This window comes from Abrus precatorius, unplaced genomic scaffold, assembly GCF_003935025.1.
Source record: "Abrus precatorius isolate BTA unplaced genomic scaffold, Abrus_2018 Scaffold9, whole genome shotgun sequence".
In the NCBI taxonomy this organism is placed as follows: domain Eukaryota; kingdom Viridiplantae; phylum Streptophyta; class Magnoliopsida; order Fabales; family Fabaceae; genus Abrus; species Abrus precatorius.
The window spans coordinates 14938767-14958873 of record NW_020874439.1 but is presented as its reverse complement, the minus strand read 5'-3'; the positions used below and the strand labels follow the sequence as shown (position 1 = coordinate 14958873).

Genomic DNA, 20107 nt, shown 5'->3' with positions numbered 1-20107 from the left:
GGGTTCAATCCATTGTAGAAGGTTTGCACTTGAAGCCAGTCCGGAATCTCATGATGTGGGCATTTCCGCAACAATTCCTTGAACCTCTCCCACATATCGTATAACGTCTCTGTCTCTAACTGGTAGAAGGAAGAGATATCATTCCTCATCTTGGCAGTTTTAGCGGGAGGAAAACATTTCGCCAAGAATTTTTCTGCCATAGCCTCCCATGAAGTGATAAATCCTCGCGGGAGAGAGGTCAACCATTGCTTTGCTCTGCTCCTGAGAGAAAATGGGAATAGCCTCAAACGGATTGCATCATCAATAGCTCCATTAATCTTGAAAGTATTACAGATCTCCAGAAAATTAGCAATGTGAGCGTTTGGGTCTTCATCTTGTAACCCTTCAAATTGAACAAACTGCTGAACCATCTGAATAACATTGGGCTTTATTTCAAAATTTCCCTGCACATCCGGACGAACAATGCTAGATTCTGTCCCAGTTAATGATGGACGAGCATAATCGAACATGGTCCTTGGTTGATCTTCGTTGTTTGCCATTCCTTCCATGTGTGTTTGTGCGTTTTCCCTCTGTACTAGCAGTTGTCTCTCTTTCCAAATTTTTCGCAAAGTTCTTTCGATCTCTGGGTCAAATTCAAATAGTTCTTCAGACAGTGCAGTAAAACGGGTTTTGATCATACACTAGAAAAATCAGCTCCTAAAAAGAATGAAAGCAAAATAGTTAAGTTAATTCAAGACTAAAGAAATAAATAAAATTAGTAAATAAGTAATAAAGGGAATCCTAATTAAACAGTCCCCGGCAACGGTGCCAAAAACTTGGTGTGTAAAAACTGATCACTGGGCAAGTGTACTCGTTGTCGAAGTAATATTATTAAAATTAAAATTAAAGTACCAAGTGTCGTATCCACAGGGACTGTTATTAAGAAACTTTTCCTTAATTGCGTAATTGTTAATAAATATGAAAAATAAACCTTGTTGATGAAATTGCTAAAAGTAAAAGAATAATAAATTAAAAGGAACAGATATTCTAGTGAAAATAAATTATAGAAAATTATGACTAAAGGTATTCAATGTAAAAAGGCAAGTATCTAGACTGTAAATCCCCATAAGTGTCCAAATAACTGAAATTCTTCTTCAACTACTTAGTTCCAAACCCTTATCACTGCAGGAAATTCTAATTTAAATCAATACCTTTCTCAAGGATAATGATTCCTAACCCTCAGTTGATTAATCGGAATCTCTTCCTTAATTAATACCCCTAGGTTGCATTAAGTTCATTATGAATTCCATAATTAGGGTTAATCCTAATACAGAAAACTCACGTCTTTCTATCTCTAGAAATACATTCAAGTCTTTTTAATTGAGCAATGTTAAATTCATGCAAGAATTTTACTCAAATTCAAACAAGAAAATAAGATAGAAGAAAATTGATACTACTCAATTAAACCCAAGAGAAAGGAACATGAAATAGCATTAGAAGAATTCCAGAAAATTAATCAATTAGGATTCATTACGTCTAGATACTCAAAGGAAAATTAGAACCTAAACATCTTCAAATTAAAATTACAAAAGAGATGAAATAAAATGCTTAATCCCATCCTCTTGCCGTCTCTGAATCTTTCGTCTCCAAAAACTGTCTCCCCAGGTTTGAGTTCAGTTCTCCTTTTATAGGAATTATCCTAGGGTTAATTTTCTCGCAAAAGTTAAATTTCTGACGCGCGTAAAAGTACACGCCCAAGTACACGGCCATGTACTTGGCCGTGTACATCTCTGTTTTCTAATAGACGCCCTTCAAAGCTTTCCATAAAAGTACACGCTCATGTACACGGCCATGTATCTGGCCATGTACATCTCTGGTTTTGATAATACACTTCAATTGACGCGACCAGTGAGATACACACTCATATATACAGGCATGTACTTGCTCGTGTATATCTCTGGCTTCATTATGTGTTTCAAGTCTCAATATCTTTTAAAGCTTTCACTTTTTGATCCTTTTTCCTGAAATATAAATAAAATTAAATTAATAATAGTAAATTTTATCAATGAATAGCTTAAAACTCTCAATTATCATTCATGAATTACATTGTAGGATCAAGTATAGAAAGCATTTATCACCTATAACAACTAACTTTAGAACCTTATAACTTGAGTTCTATTTAACCAAATGAAATGAAACTTTTTGGATAATACAGTTTGATTCCCTAACTTTAAAATGACATGAATTTAGTAGTCATACACTTAGAATTCAAATTTTGGTGGATTTTAATATTTTTGAGTGTTGTTCTGACTAATCAAAGGACAAGTCATCATAGAAAGAAAAAATCTTGAGTTGTAGTTGTCAAAACTGAATGGGACCAATTAGGTTAGAAAATAGACAAATAGGGCTTCAACATATAAAAAATTTAGGTCTATTAAAGTCATATAGCAATAAACGTAGTAAAAATAAAACAAGGCAAAATTTATCCTTTTAAGAAAAGGATCATAAATTTTAAGGTTTCATTTATTTAATTAATTAATTATTTGCTATGATATTTGTGAATGTCTATTTGTTAGTTGGCACTATTTATGGGAAAGTAAATATGATCTGTTATGTTGCACAAATTTTGTAAGAATTATGGATAAATTGTAAAATTTCAAAGAGATATGTGAGATACAATATGAAAGTTATGAAAGTTTAAGATGATTGAAAGTTATAAGAAAGTCCTATATCACTTGGGCCAGCCTCGGATAAAAAGTTAAGGGAAATAAGTCGGTAGGAGCGTTGGAGAAAGTAAACATGACAAATCCTGTATAGGAACGAGGATCCTGATAAGCAGAATATTACCTAGGAGTCTTATGGCCAAGAACTCTCAGAGGACCAAGGATAGGAACAAATATGAGAATTAAGCATATTATTATGTGATTAAAATTATTTTAATTAATACTAATTCATTTCTATGTTGCTTTCAATTATAACTTTAAGTATTATTATGTCACATGTATGATTCATGTTGAGTCTTTTGATTATTTATTTCATTTCTTGTTTATGTGTATTATAATCATTATGATCTTGTGTATTATAAATGTTAGACACAAAATTTACTTTGCTTCGGACCATATTTTCAATAATTACAATTGAAAGATTTTCTTATTGGATTAGCAACCCTTTATTTAAATAAAAACCGAAGCAATTGAGAATGAAAATGATGTCACATAGAAATACACAAAATTCTCATCCTACTTAGTTTCCATTTCATTCTCAAATCTACATGATATATGCAACAACAGTGATCTACATTGAGTTCTCAGATATGCAGCTATACTATGATCCTACCTTTGACTCTCTTTATATAGTTGGATCGTATCATTTTAGGGTTTATTTCTTTAGTAATAGGGACTTTTCTGTACCTTTTTTTCACCCTGTATTCGACCCTGCTACTCCATATTTTGCATTTTCACTATCCATGACACATTCTACACCTGCAGATTATACAGAACCTATATCTGTTTCGCCTTTGCGGGTGATCCCCAGATATCCGCTTGAATCTGAGAGTGACCCATCAGGAGCTATAGACTCATCATCATCCTCCCCTAGGCCTGACGACTATACTCTTGTTGGGCCTGCTATGGCCAATGGCTTTCTGTTTGAGTAGTTGGTGGAGTAACTAACTTTGTACAATATGGCCCTCTTTTGGTAGGATAGTTTACTGAGATATAAAAGTAGTTGTAGGACACTAATCTTAGTTCTAAATTATCCTATGAAGTCTCGTTAGGACTACACTTTTATGACACGGGCCACTTATCTTTTTGTATGTAGTGGTCTTTATATGTATTCCTAACTATATGTAAATAACACGATGTCCTATATACATATATCTAGTTAGCTTTCTGTAAAATGTATGAGTTAAATTAATTACTATGTTTATTCAGGTTATTCCATATTTGATTTTCTTTTATTTTTATTTTTATAACGTCTCTCTCCTTTATACATCCTATAATTTACTACTAAATCAATATGAAATGAAGGAATGGAATAAACAAAATTTTTATTAATGTAATGCAACTACTGCATTTAGTAATTATGACTTAAGCGTAAATTAAATACAGTAGGGTGTTACAATTTGTGCCTCGTGTGAAATTCTATAAGTATTTAAATTATACTTTTATTTTTGTAAAAAAAAAAATAGACACACAGAGTGAATAATTCTCACTAGTTGCATAATTTTTGAATTTGAAATGAGTTAGATATGCATCTTCTTACAATTGTTATGTGAAAAGTGGTTTCCTGTAACTTGCAGAGAAAGTTTAATCTCTACAAAGTAATATGTGAGTCTCAGGCCTCAACATGTATTTTACTTGAAAATAGATATATACATAGGAGAACAATCTCACTAATTTCATAACATTTAGAATTAAAATGAAACTAATACTGAAAGATGAAACTCTATGACATGCAAGACAGAAAGTATAACTCTAATTAAATTTGTAAGTGTGTTTTGTGTTAGTATTTTTACATGATAATAGACACTTAGAGAGTACAACCCCTTTGGTTTATTAATTTTTTGAGTCATAATGGATTAATTTTGAATTTTCAAATAAACTGTGTTTTGAGAATGAAATTTTGTGAATAGCAAAGAAAAATTATGTGATTTATTACTCTTTGTAATTGTTTTAATTATGTTTGCATTTTTATGTATACATAGACACTTAAAGAAAGAAAAATTTAGTGATTTCATGATTTTGGGACTTGCATTGAACAAGTTATGAATTTTACAAGTGATTCATGAAATATGAAAAATTTGAAAAATCCATGTCCATGGTAACTAATTATTCTTGAATGAGGGGATGTGTTTTAAATGTACTAGATGGACTAAATGGTGGCTATGACTTATTTATGATTAATATTATGATTGTGGATTGATTTTACAATAAAAGTGATTGAATACGGTAAGACATAGGCATGAAGCAAAAAGTGATTGGTTAAAGTATCCCTACTAGACTATCCTTTGAGCATCCCATGATTGGTATGAGTGTGAATAGCTGGAAGTAACCATATTTTGAAAAATGTAACACCTTAATTTTTAATTGCATTTTCTTATTTTCAAAATGGAAGAGTTTCATGAAAAAAAAAAGGTTCCTTTTAGCTCAAGCAAAAATTTCCTACTCAAGCAAAAATGGATAAGAATTTCTCATTTGTATTTTCGCTCAAGCAAAAATTTTGTTGCTCAAGAAAAAATATCAGTAAAAGAGTAGCAAATTTTGTTTGATTTTCTCGCTCAAGCAAGAATACCCCTGCTCAAGCAAAAAATCTTTGAGAAAAAGGGGTATTTAAGTAATTTTGACATTCTAAAAGCATAGATTTTAAAGCAAGTAATCATTCTCATCTTTCTCTCTATTCTCTCACTTCCTTCTCCAACTAGAAAACCTCATTACTCTCTAAACTTTTATCAAATCCGAGTTTGGATATTTTTTCCTCTTGATTCCAAGTAAGTATTTGGAGCTTAATCTTCTAATTTCACTCTCATTTCATCATTTTCTTTCTTCTAAAAGTTACTCCACTTCATAATTCTTAGGGAGATATTAATCTTTGGACAATATCTTCCATAAAAAATGTTGAACCTTTCTTTTGGATCTCAAGGAGAACTTGGCCTTAGAGACATTGTCTATGATCTCTTTGTTGTGAGAGACCTATTTCCAAGTAAAAGGAGTTGATCCCATACCCTAACTCCTATTTATATGCTAAAATTTTTCTTGTTTTGGATAGTAGAACCCTAATATTTTTTAAAAATTACAGTGTTAAAAATGGTTTTTTAAGCATGAAAAACCTATGATTCGTTTTTGAAACTACTTAAATAAGATTTCATAGTAAAAGTTATGAATAAACCTTTTCTCTTTTAAGTTCCATGATTTTGCTATTGATTATTATATATGTATGATTAATGTTAAAAATTATTATTTTGAACAATATGTGCACTACAAAAAGGCTAAACTTTATGATAGATGATTTTTTTAAGACTGAGAGAGTGTGATCTTTGGCAATATATCTATGGTTTAGTTTCAGCGTATTTTAAATTGTACGATTGGTTTGAGTTTGAAGGTGTCTGACCTTCGACGCATTATATTGATTTGTATAATGGTGTGTTTTTTGCCTTTTATATATACATATATATATATATATATATATATATAATTAAATGAGAATTCTGGTTGTTTTTGTAAGATTGACAAAGAGTGTTTGACTGTTCTTGAATGGTGAAATGTAATTTTATTATGTATATATGACTTAGACTAAGTTTGGATATGTGTGACCTTAAGCACATTTTATTTAACTGAATGATGAGAAAAAGATGGAGGCAAATGTATTATTAGTGAAAAGTGATGAAAGGATATGGGGTGAGTATTTGAGAGCAAATGTAGGATTGTTAAAATCCATTCGCTTGTTTGTGCACAATCTATTGAGAGAAAATGTATCACATGGGGTCACAATCATTTCCTAACTAACACTCTTGATTATACTTTTGCTAAGAGGCCTATATTGTATATGTTGTATCTGTGTGTATGGGTTAACCAACGACTATCTATACCTATAGAAGACCTCAAGGAATCGTAAGAGCAATGAATATGGAATTATTATATTTGTATTATAACATATACTTTATTTTTAGAATTTTTACCATTTCCTAGTAATTGAAATAAATTGAGCTTGTTATACATAAATGCTTTAATTTCATATTTTTGGCTATTTTTATTAGATCGACGTATTTTACATATATATTATTTTGTTTGAATTGTATTGTGTATGCTTAAAGTGTATGAATATTCATATGTTAGATCGATGTTTGATTTAGAGTGTAACTTCTAGTCGTATTTTGCTGGGGTAGTCACGGTTTCTAATCTCAAAATTGGATGGGAATTGAATCTTGCACCTTATTCAAACTCTTAATTATGAAACATTGACTTACTTGACTTACCCTCTTTCTTATTGGCTACTTCATTCCAACTCCTTCTACACCTCAATTAATGATCAATTGGATTCTCTTTCAAGCTAAGAAAACAGGTAAATTGAATTGGGTTGGATATGTTACAAAATTTTTTTTGCTAGTTTTTGGCACAAATAGGCCATTTTCCACATCATATATGGACTATTTTTGAGGAATTTGGTTTGAATTATCTACTTGGATTTTTGGCTTGATTCTTAAATGAATATAACCCTATTTGGTCCAATAATTTACCATAAAAATTTTAGAATATTTCATGATTATTTCCTTAGTAAAAAAAGACTAACATTCTAGGTCTTTCTAAAGGTATTTTGGTCATTTTAGCCAAATTTTGTAATTTTATTATTTTCTGTTTTTGCTTCTTCTCAAATCCATATAATCTTTATAATCCCTAATTTAGATGCTATTTTTCAGGTAAATTTTTCTAAATAAATTTTTATTTCTAACTTTTCATTTATTATCTGATTCTAATTTATTTAGATTGATATAATTCATAATTAATTTAGAAGTGGTGAAATTTTGGAAGTAACACGTGACATTCAAACATAGCTTAATAATTATGTGAAAATAATCACAGATGGCTAACTATAAAATATTATGCTTAATCCACGTGAAAAAGGTATTAAAACATTTCTAAATTTATTACCCAAGAATTTTTTTTCTAAATTTAAAGGTATCATAAAATTTTTAATCATGAATTAAGTATTGAATTGAGATATTAATAAATCATGACATTATTAAACAAAATAATTAATGTTACTATAATTTATAAATAAAAAATTAGAAAAAATACAAATATATAAGTTAAGTAAAACGGTCTTGCTTACATATGGGTCGTAAAGCAAGATACATGAACCTTGTAGTTTTAAAATATATATTACTTAATAAATAAGATAAAAAACAAAGAATATTAATGGGAGCAAAATTATTTAACTTTTATTTTATTTAAATTTTACACTAATTCATATATATATATATATATATATATATATACTGCGCAATTTAGCATAAAAAAGGTTATAATCCCATCATCTATAGTTCAACAAAAAATTGATATTTCACAGTATTTCAATTAATCACATCAATTAATTGTTCACATTTAGTCTCTTTAATTTTTTAAATGCTTAATTTAAGTTATTGAAGCTAAAATTTCATCCAATAATTAATAAAAAATAATAGAAATATGATATTTTATTAATTTGTATAAAAATAAAATATATAAAATATTTTTAAAAATAAAATAAAATATAATAAAATTCTTAATTTTATGATAGAAAACTTAAATTTAAGCATTTAAAAAATTTAAAAAATTTAATATGGAATTAAAACTAGCAGGGACAAAAATTGCACATATAGTAAATTATAGGGATCAAAATTACAATTAATCCTTTCATATTTAAAGAATGTGTGTGCCTTTTATTACTTTTGAGTAAGTATTTATTTAACAACTTTTTAAATATGTGCAAGATTGTATATGATGATAACTAATATATAATATATTTTTATTAAAAATATATAATTTAATGTAATTCAATGTATTGATACTATTAAATTCTATAATTTTCAATAAAAGAATATTTTCTATAAATTATTATAATGTAAAATATGAATCAAATTAAAAAAATATTTTATTTAAAATAATATTTTTAGTCTTATTTATAGAAAATAAATATCACTATTTTTTTAAAATATACAAAATAAAGACTATATTTTAAATGCATTAATTATTAAATTCTTTTGCAAAGGTTAACTCTCAGTCCTAACGGTCAACTATAAATAACTAATAAAAAGTAAGATTTTATTGAAATGAGAAATAGGGATAGAAATATGACAGGTCAGGCCAAACTTTACTTTAAACAAGTCAGGTCGGTAACATAATTATTAGACCTGAGCCTGACCTATTACATGTTAAAGGTTTTATTTTCAGTCTGATCTGGCCTGAAACCTGTTAACAAGGTCTGCTACAAAAAAAATATTTTTATATTAATAAAAATATAAATATTTTATTATCACATTAGTTTACATATTTTTCTACTTTTCATTTGTGTTATTGATAATTATTAAATAATCATAATATTTTTTTATATAATTTTATAAATAATTTTTAAAATATTATTTGAACATTAATTATAAATGTTTCATATTAAATAAATTTTTATTTTTATTTTTCTTATTTTTTTAAAAATTATTAAAGTGTTAAAGATTTTAGTTTCTTTAGGATCATATTTTATTTGTTTAAAGGCATCTTATATTTAATAAATAAAGTTATAATAAACACATAAAATTGATCACAAAAAATAACATTCATATAATTTGTTGAACCAGCTGAAAGAAAATTATTATATTTTAAAAATTAAATAAATTTAAATTTAAATGTAATATATATATATATATATATATATATAATGACAATAATAATAACTATTAAATTAAAAAAATAAAATATTTAAAAAATATTTTATTTTATTTATTTTATTAATTTGTTATTTTAAATTAATAAATACACATAAAATGAATAACACTATAACATTAATATAATATAGAAAAATATCACTGATATAATAAATTAAAATATATACTTATATATAAAATATAAATTGATAAATTATTTAATAATTTAATTTTTTTATTTATATAAATATTTTCAAATTATTGAATTTCAAATGTATATTAATAACTATAATTAAAGTATTAAAGATTTTAATTATTTTTTATGATAATTATATTTTGTTTATATAAAGATAATAAAAAAATCTTATATCTAATAAATAAAATCAAAGTAAATACATAAAATTTATAACAAAAAATAACACTTACAAAATTTGTTGAACCAGCTAAAAAAATTATTATATTTAAAAAAGTAAATAAATAGTCATTGTAAAAATTATAAATAAAAAATATTTATATAATAAAGTTCAAGAACACAAAAAAATAATATATGAGCATAGTAAGAATTGATAAAATTTATATTTAAATTAAAATAATTTATATTTCTAAACTTTTATCTTAATAAAAAAATATATAATAAAAACTTAATATATATATATATATATATAATGAAAATATTAATAATTATTAAATTAAAAAATAATTATAAAATATTTAATTTTATTTATTTTATTAATTTTTATTTTAAATTAATAAATATAAGTAAAATTAACTATACTATAACAGTAATATCATATAGAAAATATTACTAATATAATACATTAAAACATATATATATATATATATATTATAAATTGATAAATTAATTAATAATTTAATTTTTTATTTATACTTTTTTTTGTAATATTTATTAATTATTAAATTTTGAATATATATTAATAATTATATTTTTAAGAAAAAATTTATAACATTTATGTCAAATTTGTGAAAAATAATTATTTAAAATTTGACATATTTATATTTACGTGTGTTGTTATGTGTTGTGTGTCTGGTATGTAAAATTTTTTTATAGGTACTTTACTCAAAAAATTTATACTAATAAAAATAAAATACATATTAAGTTACAAAAAGTATATATTGTTATATATAATTTTTTTAAAATTATACTATTTATATTATTTATTATATGGTCCTATTATATATATATATATATATATATATATATATATTGTATATGAAATTTTTTATTTTATTTTTCTATCATTCTTTCATAAAATTTTAGTTTCGAATAAAATATAATTCATATTTAAAGAATTTTTATTTATTATAAAGAAAAATAATTAAACATAATATATTAATATAATAATTAAATAGTAATAATAATAAAATTAAGAATATAAAAAATATATTAATATAATATTATTATTTCATTTTTTAATTTTATTTCATTCCGTTTTGATTGTGTCTTGTTCTTGTTCAACGATTTAACCATTCTTTAACTTATTTAAATGTAAAAAAATATGATAATTTATTATTTAAAAAGTGTAATCGTGTATAAATATTTTTAATTTTTAATATAATATAATTTCTATTATTATAATTATAAATAAAAAGAATTATAACATAATATATTAATTTAATATAATAAAATTAAAAATATATTTAAACATATTTTGACAGATCTATTTTTAAATTATATATATATATATATATATATATATATATATATATATAGGTCTTAAAAAAAGCCTAAGCCTTGTTTATTTATTAAAAAGGCCAGATTTAAATCAAGTCAGGCTGCAGGCTTTTGTCAGGCGGCCTGGGCTGTTTCTATCCCTAATAAGAAGCATTAATTATATACCTTAATAATTTTAATATAATAAATATATTTTTTTCATCAAAACATTTTATTTATATATATATATATATATATATATATATATATATTTAAAATCAGCCTTAAAGGTTAAAATTGACAAAACTTAACTCTCTTTATATTCTTATTTATTGTGGGATTTGTATTAGACATTTACTCATTATTTATATAAGTGGACTCACTATGTTAGAAAAGAGAGGTGTGAGTAGTTTCACTTTAACTTAAAAAACGTTTAGAATTGCTCTAAAATCTCTTGTTATGCAATGTGTGACGCTCTTAATTCATTAATCATTTATAAAAAAATTCATAGCAAAAACATAAAATAAGTAACTTTTTTTATGTTCTAATGTAAAAATTTGACAAAAAATTAAAAACATTCATTTTTGCCATTCAATTTATGAAAGTGTATAGTCATTCAAAATGATTATGATTAAGTATAAGTAGATATTTACTACTACTTTATAACTTGTTAAACAAATTTACCTATGAACAGTAAAAATATACATATATTGAATATCAGTCTATTATAGAAATTTGATATGTAAAAATCATAACCCAAAATATATTAAGACTTCATCTACATAATTAAAATATCAAAATATTCTAAGTCTTAATGAACAATTTGTCTCTGTACCAACAACATGGAATATGTGATATTGACTCAACTATACTTACTAACAAAATCGATTCAATCTAAAACCTAAATTTAGCATATTTTTCAATCGAGGATGAGCAACATTCCTCATCATTTCAATTTTTTAACTAAACTACTAGTGTTCACAACACACTAATAAGCGAAACTAGAAATTTCAATTATGAAATCAAAGATTGCAAAGCAAGTGTAGGGGAAAATAAATATTCTTAAGATAATCTTGTACACGATAGGCAAAATAGGCATTCAATATACGTGTTTGTTCAAATAATTTACTGCGGACTAGAGAGATTGTGGTTCAATTAGGAGTAGTTAGAGAGATTAGCAAACCCAAAGAAAGAGGGAAAAAGACAATGAAAAAAATAAGAACTGATAGAAGATACCGTTGAAGTAAACCAAACTTTAAAAAATAGTTCAGTTCTTAAACTAGACTTCAGGTAAAGTTCTAGTTTAGTTTTCTCACATAGATTTAGTTTTTTACTTAGCAGTTTGATGAAAAGGTTGTTTATCTCCATCAGAATATACACAGAATTAATGTAGTACTAGGCTAAACTAACTTAGATCTTCTCCTATGAATCATTAGATGAGTAACTAAATATCAAACATGTAGTGTGCATTGTATTAAAAAAACAATAGGTGTTTGGTAGTGGTTTAAAGTCTTTAATCATTCAAAATAGAAATACGAACTTAAGAAAATCAATCAATAAATTAGATTAATTCCTAGTTTATCCACAGTCGGTTCAATCATTAGTTATCCAAGAATTAAATACTAATTCTTTCACATACTTGAATTAATTGGAACAAGTGTCAATTAATTCTTAGATTTTCATGCAAGATTAAACAAATTACTTGAACTCCAATCTCTGGTCCATGGAATTAAGCAAACCTAAAACCTAATACAAAATTAAGCAAACTGAATTATAAATCCCTTATTAAGAAAAGAACATTGACTGAATTAAGCAAACAACTCTTGTTCAAATCCTAACTTAGATTTCAAGAGATTAGGGAAAATAAATTTGTGCAAGAGGAAATTCGTATTAACAATCAAACCCAAACTTCAAGAACCATTATGAACCATATTAGGAATTAATCCTCAAAACTTAGCCTCCTATAAAGATGGAATCCAACATTACAAATAATTAATATTTAGAAAACAAGAAAAAGAGAGTAAAAGAAGCAAAGAAATGGAAACTCTAAAACGGAGTTCTTAGGCAGCCGCCCAGAACTCCTACCTTAATCCTATAAAAGTGGAAAAATAAAAAATTACAAGAAATGACAGAAAGGTTCCTATCCTAAAAGTGAAAATCAATTTTTATAGTAAGGGTAACACTTCCTGGAGTGATTACTTTGACTACTGAAAGTGTTTACGCGCAGCTCTATGCACTTTTTTTTTCTCTGTAGTGTTCACTTTCAATAGTGAAAGTGATTATGCACAACGTGCGTAACTACTATGGGTAGTAAAAGTAAATACGCACAATTTTCGTTTCTCTGAATTGTTTCTGAAGTGATTACTTTCAGTGTTGAGAGTAATTACTTTCACTTGAATCTTGAAAAAGCTAGTAAAGTAATTACTTTAGATATTGAAATTAAGTACTTTCACTAAATTTTCTCTCAAGAGTTTAAATCTCATAGATTTTGTCCAAAAATTCTTGCACAATTATTATAATGAGTAAAATTACAAAAGATAATTATAAAATTAATGTAAATTGAACAAAAAAAAATAGGAAAGTTGAAATAAATAACATAATTAAAATTTTTATGGTATTTATATTTTTTAACTTTATTTTTCTATTAAAAATCTATAAAAAAAAAGATAAATAAAATATTAATAAAATGTTATTCATTACAATTCAGTTTAGTTCACAATTCACTTCAATTTTAACCAATACTTTAAATAATTTTAATATCAACAACACCTAAGCAACTGCACCTATAATTTACTTTAAAAGTAATAATTTTAAAAGATGTCTTCTCCTTTTTTAAGTATCACGAACATAAAATCATTATTAACAATTTTTTAATTATACAAGCAGTATAGTCAAAATAATAATAACTAAAATACATTTAAGTAATTTTAAAAACATCAAAAGTTAAATATAACATAACTCTAAAGAGTAAATTGAGTGAAGTAAGATATATTATCGTATTTCATATGTTACAAGTAAAAATTCTTACTTATTTTCTTAAGATGATGTAAATGTAAATATTTCATAAACTTTTTTTTAAATATATTAACTTTCTCAGAATGTGATATTATTCTCTCATTCTAAAATTATTTATATTAAAAAAATTAAAAATTAATATTAATTATACTTAAAATTTTGCATATAAATTTTATATTTTTAAAAAATTAAGTATAGAATTAAGGCAGAGAGTTCGTTCAAGAGAGTTTATAAATAATTTATTACTCTTGTAAATTTATTTTAATAAATTTTTAAGTATAAATTATTAAGATAACTTAGATTTAACATATAGAAACAAGTGGGGATTCAAAGAAAAAGAAAAGAAGTGTAACGGCAATAGTTAAAACCTAGAAAATTAAGGTTCGGAAATATGGGGAGGGTTTGTTGGGGGGGCAGGGAGGATACTAAAACGTTAGAAAGTGAGGGGTTAGGAGGAAAGGCATGCGGGCAGCAACAACAAAGGGATTATTCATCAAATTCAAAATCCACAGAAACACGCAGTGCCATCTAACACTTCCACTTCTTCTAATGGCAAACCAAGCAACAAGTCCTAGGCTTTCTGCTTTGTTTTCCTCGTTTCCTGGTTCTCCCGTTCACGTGCCTCTTAAGCGCGTGGGCACGCACAACGGAAGCTTCCACTGCGACGAGGCACTTGGCTGCTTCATGATTCGCCTCACTGACAGATTCAACAACGCTGAAATCGTTCGCACCCGCGACCCCCATGTCAGCTTCCTGTCTCCCTCTCACTCCATCTTCCTTCCTTTTTCCTTTGTTCTTGTTTGGTTGCTGAGAAAATGTCGTGCTTGTTTTTTATTTTGTTAATGATAAATTTTGATATTTTGGGGATTTAGTTAATCAGCATTTTTTTTGTTTGGTTGCTGAGAAAGTGTTTCCTTTTACTTTGTTGGTTGCAAAGCAAATGTGTTTCTTTAATTTCTGGAAGTTTAATGACTTATGAGCGCTTCAGCGAGGTATTGATTTGTTTGGGAAATATTTTTTGTTGATAAATTGTAGTCAATGATCCAAAATAAAGAAATAAAGACTGTAGTCAGTAGACCTTTTTATGATTGTGTGTCCGTGTTTGGCTGCCTAGAAAATTTGGACAAGAGTGAGATTTTTCGAGTTGTCAACGAATTGGTTTGTCTAATATTAAATTGTAGTCGTCGACGGAAAGGTGAGACTGTGGGAGGGGCAGTGGAAATTTATGAGAGATGCATTAAGTTTTTATCTTGTTCCAGGTGTTAGTTTTTTGTTGTCGCCCAATGTGTCTAGGTTAGACTTAAGCAAATGAATGGAGTGGAAGTTTGTGACTTAATATCTGTTTGAAATTTTTTTGTAAATTATATTGTTGGTCTGTAGGTGTTGGAGGGTCTTGATACTGTTCTTGATGTTGGGGGAGTGTATGACCCTGCCCAAGATCGGTATGATCATCATCAAAAGGGATTTGACGAAGTTTTTGGACATGGTTTCTCCACTAAATTGAGTAGTGCTGGTCTTGTTTATAAGGTAATTTTTCTCATTTAAACAACCTATTTTGGTTTTACCACTTGTCATGTTTTCTTCATTTAAATGGTGGTAAATTCCTTTGCTTTGGTACAATTGCCAATTGTTTTTTAATATTTTTGTTTTTCTAAATGTGAATATACCTTAATAATTATATTTAACTTATGTTTTCTGTCTGTAGCATTTTGGAAAGGAGATTATAGCCAAAGAACTCAAGGTAGATGAAGAGCACCAAGATGTTCATTACATATATTTGGCTGTTTACAAGAGCTTCATGGAGGTAATAAATTTTGAATTCCATTATTGTCTTTCTGCCTCCAATTACATATACTTTGTAAAACCTTGCTTGGTTTAATTCTTGCACTTGTATTGATTCATTTTAATTAAACAAATGCTAATCAGTGTCCAAAAGAATTAAAAATGAAAAGCTTTTACTAAAAAAACTGTTATTAATGTATTTGCTCCCGTGATTTTCAATGCATCACAAAGTGATTTCCAATGAAAACTTTCCGTTTTGATACCTTAGTCATTGTTCTTAGGATTCTGGTTAGCAAGACCCTTTCAATTATTATGTTATTCTTATTGAGTAAAATCTGGATTTGAGGAGACTTAGTGGTGTTTCACCAGGATAGTGTATGCTGAGAGGACTCAAACATCTAATAGATACTGGTTCGAATAGGAATTAACACAAGAGATTTTCTTTCTTAATTGAACAGATACCTTCTCTGGATTAGGGAAATCCAAGGTGCAGAAAGGTAAAGGTTGCTTACAACATAAGACCGAGGCATTTGAGAGTCTGGTCTCTTTTCACAACTCAATGTTTGGCATAGAGCCTTTTTTTTTTCTTCATGATCATCATTGTCGTTGGTGAATGGTGATAAAGTTTTAAGTCTGAGTGCAGACATACTTAATGTTTTTGTGAGCTTCTTGGGATCCTAGATTTTGTTTCTTTGTTGGACTATGTATGACTTAGTGGTGTATTATTTGATAACTATTGCTGAATGGTTTTGTTGAAAGAGAACTTTGGTTGACTTATGTTTTGGGCACACAACTAAGAACCAATAGTTTTTGGGTTTAATTTGATAAATTCCTGCTGAAGGGCTTATGGGACTAGTGGTGCATTTAGGTTTTCTTTGTCATTCTAAAGTAGCCTGATCAGTTAAACAAAACATGTTTCTAATGGTATAAGGGGACATGATAAATATTGTTCTTGTTTAATTATATCAGGCAATTGATGCTATAGACAATGGAATCAATCAGTATGATACAGACCAGCCTCCAAAATATGTGAATAATACTCATTTATCCTCAAGAGTAGGAAGGCTAAATTTGGATTGGACAGATCCTGATCAGTCACTGGAGAAAGAAAATGAGGCTTTTCGACGTGCTATGGCTCTTGCTGGAAATGAGTTTATGGATGTGAGTCTTCACTCCTCATGCCCTTTCTTTCTGAACTCTGACATGAATTTGAGGGTTTAAGATATGCTCATGCTTGTTTTATCTTTTGCTTTGCTGTTTAAACTACCCTGCCCCCTTGCAGAGTGTTCGATTTCATGTAAATTCATGGTTACCAGCAAGGTCAATTGTAATGGAGACTCTTGTGGCTAGACAGACTGTTGATCCTAGTGGAGAAATAATAGTATTGAATAAATTTTGTCCTGTGAGTTGAAAATTCTTGCCTCCCTCTTCTATCATTTTGTTCACATTTGAAGTTGATTGATTTGAATTATTCCTATTTAACTGTAATATTTTCAGAAATGATGATATAAAGCCTGAACTTGCATGTCAACTAACATCTTGAAAGTTTGTGTTGAAAAATATTTAGAGCATTTCTCATACAAATTTTCATGGAAACATTACTAAGTTGCAAAATGCAGAAACAAGATTTTGTTTAATCCTTGAAATCATTACTTGAACTTGGATCTAGACTGACATCTTGGTCATTTCTTGATAAAAAGAACTCACATATTTCTTATATTATTATTATACAAGTTTTCATGCGAACATTTAAACTAGGTATAATTAATGGAAAGATGATTTTGTAATCAGTTTATTTAAACTAGTGCCTGTAGGTTGTTCTTGAGTTCTGCAGTTTAATTTGTGCGATTTCACTGATTTTTATCCTTACAACTGGCAATTGGATAGCAAAACAACTTCCTGGATATAGTATGGTCTTAGTTGTCATGTAACTGATGTGTTCGTGTGTTGATCCGAATATTTTCTTCCCCCATTAAAATTAACTTTATAGGTGGTATAAAGATCATCAACAGATTACTGCTATTGCTTACAATCTAGAATGATCAGTGTCTGGGGCAATGTTCAATTATATAGGAAATGTCTTATGAAATTTTTTTCTCCTTATACACTAAATTTCTACATTTTTCTTTCTCCTTGGGTATTAAATGCACAATAATACTATTAAGCTTAAACTGCATAATGTATTTTTGCAGTGGAAGCTTCACTTATTTGAGCTAGAGGGAGAGATGAAAATCGACCCTCCAATTAAGTATGTTCTGTATCAGGTATGTACTTTTCTTTCAAGTATTTTATACTTCTAGTCCTGAAAGAGTCTCCAAAAAAGGTCAGGTGATGGAAAAACTTTTACAATGAGTGACTTGTAAGCTATGCCTTTATTGGCTTTGTTTTGGTTCATTGGAGCTCAGAAATCATAATCTGTCACTTGTCATTAACGTACTCTGTTAGCAGCTGAATTTCAATTAAAAGGTCCAAAATATCTAGAAATTGGGCTGTTTAGTATGTCCAAAGTCCAAATCCCTTGCTGGATTTTGGGGGCCCATTTTAATGTTTAAGTGGGCCAAAATTATGGTCCAATTCTTCAATAAGTGGGGGATGAGACCTGAATGAAAAATAAAAAGAGACTTGGTTTTCAAATTTAAAGCCCACATTTTGTAGAGAGTATGACTGCAAGCTATCAAATCATTTAAGAAAGGTAGATATGAATTTAAAATGACAAAAATAATTGTTGGGACAATGCTGCTATTGTGCCATGCTTGCTGTGTTAAAAGTTGGGAGCATGCCAGAATAGCATCATGGACATTTGACGGCTCATGGTGGTATTCATATTGGTGGCCTTGGCGGCTCATACAAGAAATTGTGGAAAGAAGCTCCAAAAAGCTAGAAAGGGTCCAACACACTTTTAATGGTATAACCCATGTTGGCATGACCCATGTGTTTGTGTGAAACCGTAAAGCACAAAAAGACACCTCGTCAGCCATCTAGGTCACTCCTATTTTCACAAGTCTTTCTTTCCTCTTCCATCACTTGCAGTGATCTCCATCTTTTGGCTACCTTCTCCAGCTACACATCTCCATTTCTGATTTCTTTTTGTTTCAACTTGTTCTACCCTTTATATCTGTTTTTTTTTTACTACTTTTTTTGGCTCTAGTGTATTGTTTTTAGTCCTACTCTCCCATTTTTCCTTTTGTTTCAGTTACTATATTTTTTCTTGCTCTAGTGCTCCATTTTTTTATTCTACCTCATAGTCTTGTTCACTTAAAATAATAAAGTCCCCATAGCACCATCACCTGAAGCTTTTAACTACCTCTTTAAGGTTGTCTGATGAATATATGTCATCTAGCTTCTTTTAACAATCAACTGATTTCGCCACATTACCTTTCTTAATTTCATTTACAGGATGAGAGAAGCAAACAATGGAGGGTGCAAGCAGTTGCAGTATCTCCTGACAGGTTTGAGAGCAGAAAGCCTCTACCATCACAGTGGAGAGGTTTAAGGGATGATGAACTGTCCAAGGAGGCTGCCATTCCTGGCTGTGTTTTTGTGCATATGAGTGGATTTATTGGCGGAAACCAATGCTTCGACGGTGCCTTAGCCATGGCAAGAGCTGCTTTGAAGATGTAAGCAAAGGATCACACAAACCAAGGGCTATCGTCCATTAATTTTGCATAATCTTTCACATTACTGTGTACTGATTGCATTGAAGAGACATGGGAACGGTTGCTTTACGAAGGCTCTAATTCCGAGTTGTTAACTTGTTTACAAATGTGCTTCTATCTATATATCCCCTTCTTCACGGCTTATGATTTAGAATTAACAATAATACCCATAAATTGTTATAGCCGCCATGAATATTGGCTCCCTAAAACTTAACGTAAACTTTCCTTAGAAAATGGAAGTAAATGACAACACTTTTCAAACAAAATTAGATTATTTAATTAATTTTGAAATATAGAGAGTAATTCTAGGTCATCTTACAAGAACATAAATTTATTCTATTTCTAATTTTAAACATAAAATTTAGAAAACAAATTGAAGGAAGAATGAAAGCAAAAACGAAAATAAAAATGAACCCAAAAATGTAAAATAAAAAAGAAACGAAAGCAATTGAAAAAGAAACAAATGGAAAAAGAAACAGAAAATAAATTGGAAGCAAAAACCCAAATAAATGAATTGAAAATGAATAGGAAAATGAAAACAATTTGAGAGTAAAATAAATGTAGATTAAAATGAACTAACATAATTAAAATCACGAATCACAGACATAGATT

At 27.9% G+C, this 20107-nt stretch overlaps 1 protein-coding gene and 1 non-coding gene across 3 annotated transcripts; both read left to right on the top strand.

Moving 5' to 3' along the window:
• Nucleotides 1–45: 45 nt before the first annotated feature.
• On the top strand, nt 46–152 carry LOC113851698. The gene has a single exon (XR_003502269.1). It is a non-coding gene; the product is annotated as a small nucleolar RNA R71 (small nucleolar RNA).
• A 14298-nt stretch (nt 153–14450) lies between these two features.
• On the top strand, nt 14451–19634 carry LOC113850060 (UPF0160 protein). Of its 2 annotated transcripts, none has more exons than XM_027480387.1 (7): nt 14451–14801; nt 15438–15584; nt 15763–15861; nt 16809–17000; nt 17122–17241; nt 18032–18103; nt 19236–19634. In XM_027480387.1, exons 1-7 carry the CDS (start codon nt 14520–14522, stop codon nt 19458–19460), a joined length of 1137 nt encoding a protein of 378 aa, XP_027336188.1. In that variant the 5' UTR covers nt 14451–14519; the 3' UTR covers nt 19461–19634. The 2 variants fall into 2 exon arrangements, with proteins under 2 accessions (XP_027336188.1, XP_027336189.1); XM_027480388.1 differs by having other exon boundaries at nt 18032–18087; nt 19236–19609.
• The last annotated feature ends 473 nt before the right edge of the window (nt 19635–20107 follow it).

Coding starts and splice junctions, on each gene's coding strand:
- LOC113850060 (XM_027480387.1), top strand. CDS start 14,520: ATGCGGGCAGCAACAACAAAGGGATTATTCATCAAATTCAAAATCCAC. Junction 17,001..17,121: donor CTGGAAATGAGTTTATGGAT/GTGAGTCTTCAC, acceptor GCCCCCTTGCAG/AGTGTTCGATTTCATGTAAA. Junction 17,242..18,031: donor TATTGAATAAATTTTGTCCT/GTGAGTTGAAAA, acceptor GTATTTTTGCAG/TGGAAGCTTCACTTATTTGA.